This window comes from Salvelinus sp. IW2-2015, linkage group LG25, assembly GCF_002910315.2.
Source record: "Salvelinus sp. IW2-2015 linkage group LG25, ASM291031v2, whole genome shotgun sequence".
In the NCBI taxonomy this organism is placed as follows: domain Eukaryota; kingdom Metazoa; phylum Chordata; class Actinopteri; order Salmoniformes; family Salmonidae; genus Salvelinus; species Salvelinus sp. IW2-2015.
In genome coordinates this window covers 14,474,227-14,479,954 of record NC_036865.1, presented here as the reverse complement: position 1 = coordinate 14,479,954, position 5,728 = coordinate 14,474,227, and the positions used below count along the sequence as shown (strand labels likewise).

Below are 5,728 nucleotides of genomic sequence, written 5' to 3'. Positions count from 1 at the left end.
ATAAAACTCTTGACCAATGTCTTGTTGCCAACTGGCAGTATCTTTAACCCGTCTTCTGATGGTTATTTCTTATGGTTTAACGTAACAAATCACAGCCTGGTTGAATTGTTCCATCAATAATTCCTCTTGATTTCTAAATGAAAAATAAACATGCTAAAATACTAACTTGCTGAACATGAAACTCTATTGATCTCATTTGCCTCTTAAGATTACATCTGCTTCTCTGGGACAGGGTCTAGTTTCCTGAATTTCCGCGTGACTGACGTGCCCAAAGTAAACTGCCTGTTACTCAAGCCCAGAAGCCATAATGTCTGAGACGATAACATAATTGATATGGCAGGTGAAAATCCAAAGAAAAACCAACCAGAATTGTTTTTTTAGGTCCCAGGCTCTTATAATGGAAACTTATTGTTCCTACGTAAATCCGTCTCCCAGATTGCAATTACTATGGCTTCCAGTAGATGTCAACAGTCTTTATTCAAGGTTTGGCTTGTTTCTTCAAAAATGAGCAAGAATTTTTTGTTTTTGTGAAGAGACCACCGGTACAATATCAGTCTTTCGACGCACGAGGAGGAGGGCGCGCTTACTAATTTTACTTTCCTATTGAACATACTATTTTCCGAATTAAATATTATAGTTTATTTACATTTTAGAGTACCTGAGGATTACATAGAAACGTCGTTTGACTTGTTTGGACGAAGTTTAGCTGTAGCTTTTTGGATTCCTTTGTCTGCATGTTGAACGAGTGGATTACTGAAATCGATGACTCCAACTAAACAGACTTTTTGGGATATAAAGAAGGATTTTATCTAACAAAATGACCATTCATGTTGTAGCTGGGACCCTTGGGATTGCAACCAGAGGAAGATCTTCAAAAGTAAGTGATTTATTTAATCACTATTTGTGATTTTGTGAAGCCTGTGCCTGTTGAAAAATATGTTGATGTGGGGCGCCGTCCTCAGACAATCGCATGCTATGCTTTCGCTGTAAAGCCTATTGTAAATCGGACAACGCAGTTAGATTAACAAGAATTTAAGCTTTTAAATTATATAAGACACTTGTATGTTCATGAATGTTTAATATTACGATTATTTATTTGAATTGCACGCCTTCTAATTTCTCCGGATGTTGTCGACAGGTGTCCCGCTAGCGGGACGCCTATCCCTAAATTAACAACCAGCTCATTCCAATAATCTGGTGACATTTGGACCTCATAACCTTATAAAAAATGATTTCATATGTGTATGTTTTTTTGTATTCTGTTAGAAAAGGACATGTTTGACTTTCAGAAAAACATATAGGTCAAGCTTTTTAGGTGCATTTTCCATCCTGTTAGGTTCCACCCTGTTAGGATTATGCACCTAACAGGATGGAAATTTGGAACTTAAATTAGCCATAACTCTGTGAGTGTGCAATATTGAGCTAGAATAATTTAAACTTCTTTATCAAATATATTTTAAGTGGGACATACAGACCAACAATATGACATACAGACTAACAACATGACAAATGTAAAAATAGATACAACTGAGTGTTTATATTTATTCAGCTATGCTCTGTTGTTTTCCTACCAATAGAATTATGACACTTTATGAATGTGGTGTAATTGTAAGAAGAGGTTGTTTTCTTAAAGGAGAAAGAAGTACAACAAACTAACAGGGTGGAAAGTGATATCAGGGACACACAGAAAATCTTAAATAAGAATAAATAGAATAATCATCAAAAACATTCTACAGAGAATTATTTTAACAAAGACTATGAAATAATGAAGAAAGATTTTAAACATTATTTTTGGCTTATATTTCTCATGGAAGTTGATGAATAACACCCAGGGACATGGTACAAACGTCTACATCAACTGAAAAGAAAGTGCTAAAATGAGTAAAACTTTCTTTCAAGATCCATATTTTTGTGTTTTTAAGGTAAAGGACACCTGACTTTCCATTTAAAACCTTTTGGAAACCACATTTTAAACTATTTTACACTGAATAAGAAGTGATATTTCCTGAGGACAGAAAAGCCACCGCGAAGTAGGAATGACCCAACCAGCAAAATGACATTTTACATGTACTTTATCTGTACCATTGTAACTCATTCCATGACTATAGCCAGGGTGTAAAGTGGTTATGAGGTTATCAGTGTATTAAGGATGGTGAATATTCCACAAATAATCAACATATAAACAAGCATATGTATTAGCATACATTTTCACACATTTTGACCATATCAGCCTTGGTCAGGTTTTCAACAGTTCAACATCATTGAACACACAAGGTCTGGAACAGGGCAATGGTTGAACTATGTTGTTAAAGCAGGAAGAGAGTTGAAGATAGTGATGTCTATGTGAATCAGGAAGTAGTCAGTTGCCTGGGTGCCTTGATTGCTGACACACCAGTACTCCCACACAAACATAAATACTACCAGAGACGTTATCTCTCATCCATTCATGGCTCCACATCTCCTCCTTGTCCTGCGCATCCTTTTCTTCCTCACTGGACTCTCAGGTAAGTGAGCGAAGACCTTTAGTTGTTTGATATTATTAGGCTTAGTTCCTCCAAGTCAATCGGTGAAAACATGCTGAAAGTCATAACACTTGTAATGTTCTGTCTACTTTGCCCATGGACATTGTGGTCACATTATGGATTTCAGCATTTTGTGGTCAGGTGATAGATACATGCTGTTTTTAAAAATGTATCTTGTGAAACAGTTGTACTTTTCAACAGTTCTACATTTCTAGTTGTTGCAAAACACATTTAAATAAGACTTCAAGTAAAAGAGAACTAACATATTATTAACAAATAGAAAATCAAAAGTTCCTGTGTCTATCAATATCAATTTTAACAAATGTGCTTGTAACTTATTTTGCACAACATTTTTTGTGGGATTCAATGTACTACAGTAGATATCAAGAATAATCCAGTCAAATGTTTTACTATATACAAATGTATTAAACAGAAATGTTAATTGAAACCAGAGATTGTCTCCATATTTTAGGGGTGTAGTAATTTCCATGTCAAAGCTACTTTAATTGTTGCCTCTGTACTCATGGCTGGACTTTGGCGTGACAACATCAGCACTTACATGTATCAACTACTGTCTGGTGTCACAAACACATGGTGTTACAACCACATTTTGCCAAATTTTTCTACAAAAGTCACAACTTCAAGAATTATGTCAAATTGTTTGGTTGATCATCTGATGGGACTTATGAGCAGCTGGATAAAATGTAAGTATTTAAATGTGTTCTCTGTTGTTGTGTCTACAGATACACAGAGMYTGTCCYCAGTGAGTCATGTGTCTGTAAAGCAAGGAGGCTCCATCACCATCCCATGTCTCCATGATCAGAGCTATAGAAACAATGTGAAATACTGGTGTAAGGAATATTATTGGTTTGGTTGCTCTACTGTTGTACGCACTGATCATCCTAAGACCAAAACAAAGACCTCAATCTCTGATGACATCAACCAGRGAATCTTCACTGTGACCATGACAAGTCTTAGTCSTKGTGATTCTGYTTATTACTGGTGTATTGTGGAGAGGAAGGATGAGGGAGATGATGGGGCTAGKCTGCAGATATCTGTTACTCCAGGTAAGATGCACTGCTTGCATATCCAGTAATGCAGGATGAATAGTGCTCAGTAATGTTGCATAATAGTCCTGTTGATGAGTGTGTTACTTTTCCCTCTACAAAGCAGTCATACATATGTTCACCAAATGAAATCCATAGAGGATATTATATTGGTACATTACATCTCTGCTGCCACCTCCTGGGTCAGGACAGACAGTGTGTTTGATGAATCACAAGTTGCTGTTTCATCATCAAACACACTGTATGCTCTAGTCTACATCTATTGTACATACTTTCACTGACTGAACCAATGTTTTAACTTACACTTTCTCAGTGTTATATGAATATCAATATGATATGGTAGTCGCCAATATATATATGTTGTGTATTCTTTGTCAGATTCCTCCAATCACAGCCTCTATCATTGTGTTCAGGTACTCCAGAACTCTATGTGGACCACAAGAGATGACTGGAGTTGTAGGAGAGAGCGTCACCGTGCTCTGTTACATAGTTCAACTGAGGCAGCGGGAGGTGGTGCAGGATGGAGGCTCTTGTGTGGCTGTGGAAGTTTTGAGGCTTAGATGGAACATTTGTGAAGTTAGTGCAGGAGCAGAGAGAGAAACCACCAACGTATTTGTCTTAACGGTGACTATGAGTGGATTGATGATGGGAAACACTGGCTGGTACTGGTGTGAAAAGGGAAACTACAGATGCCTGTTCATATCACTGTCAATCAACCAACCACAACACAGAGCACCACCACAAGTAAGTACAGAGCAATCCCATATAACCAAGTACGATTCCCTTTTTATTCATCCAGTGTTGTTAGAGATTATAGAACATTGAAATACCTTTTCTGAAAACAAGTGGAAATCTCTGGACAACACATTCTCTTGAGTTTATCCGGTCATTCATGTTAATATCATTAAGAAAATGAACATGTTTATCAAACTTTTCATCATATCGACCACTTATATTTGAAATTAATACTGAAATATTATAAGAATTGGATTTTAATGCATGCACATTTGATAAAGAAAGCATGATAGTGATTAGTTTACAATCAACAATCACAATTACCTGGTCTTTTAATAATCAATGTCAATGATACAACAGTCAGTTTATTGAAGCTACTTTATCTTTCTGTCTCTCACAGCAACACAAGCTCCAACCTCTCACCAAACCTCACTAACCAGTGTGAGTTAACACTTCTCACCCACAGTTACCCTTCTGTTACAGACAGGGACAATGTTGTAACTAATGCAGAAGCACCAGAGGTCAGTATTCATTCTTCACTATTTCCCTCACTTTTACAGTCATCCAAATAGTTGGTGATGTGTCAGGTGTTGGGATAAGGTTATTATAGTAAATAGAAAGAATAATGAAAAAACATTTAGTGAACTTCTGAAATAAAATAATTAACCACCTGTTTGAAAAATGTTATCATACTGAAATTATTTTCTAAGACTACAAAGCGAACTAAAATATATAATAGAAACCATTATGATTATGTTCAGTTTTCGTTTTGGGCGGCAAAAAAATGTAACTGTATTTGCAATGTTGTTTTATAGCTTCTGAATCTGACGGGTCACATTGAGACTGACTTTCATTTAAAGGTATACTCAGCGAGATGTTGCCACCAGCAGCAACGCAGATATTGGTCGCGTACCCCTGCTAAAATGTTGCATGTGTCAACAAACGGAGAAGTTTAGCCTCGCACTTCAACATTCCTGGTTGTTGCGACTATTGACACACTACTACTGTTTACTTTGTGCATCTACGTCATCTCGCTGAGTCTACCTTTAAACCCAATCTAACCTATGACCTGACCCATCACCTTGTGCGTTACTGTCCCACAGTTGCAAGAAAAGTGACATCCCCAAAAACACTATACAACACATAAATGTCTCCTAACCTCCCATGCATTGGCTACTTTCTGTCCCTAACACTAAAGCTACAAATGAAACTAAATAATATAAAAACGAAATATGAATGTTTTTATAAACCTTAAACTAAATAAAACTAGTAAATAGTAAAACTTCCTGAAACTAAACTGAATTTCAAATAAAAATATTAAAACCAATAGAAATAAAAACTAATATCAAAACACAAAACTATAATAACCTTGGTGGAGACACCTGTGACTAGCAAYGCTGATCA

The 5,728-nt window shown here is 36.4% G+C and overlaps 1 protein-coding gene across 1 annotated transcript; it reads left to right on the top strand.

The window, feature by feature from the left end:
- Positions 1 to 2,381: 2,381 nt before the first annotated feature.
- LOC111951865 (polymeric immunoglobulin receptor-like) lies at positions 2,382 to 4,810 on the top strand. The gene is given in 6 exon segments (XM_070434950.1): positions 2,382 to 2,504; positions 3,266 to 3,589; positions 4,003 to 4,023; positions 4,026 to 4,262; positions 4,265 to 4,333; positions 4,725 to 4,810. Coding segments are annotated over 6 exon segments (759 nt in total). The 5' UTR covers positions 2,382 to 2,446; the 3' UTR covers positions 4,775 to 4,810.
- The last annotated feature ends 918 nt before the right edge of the window (positions 4,811 to 5,728 follow it).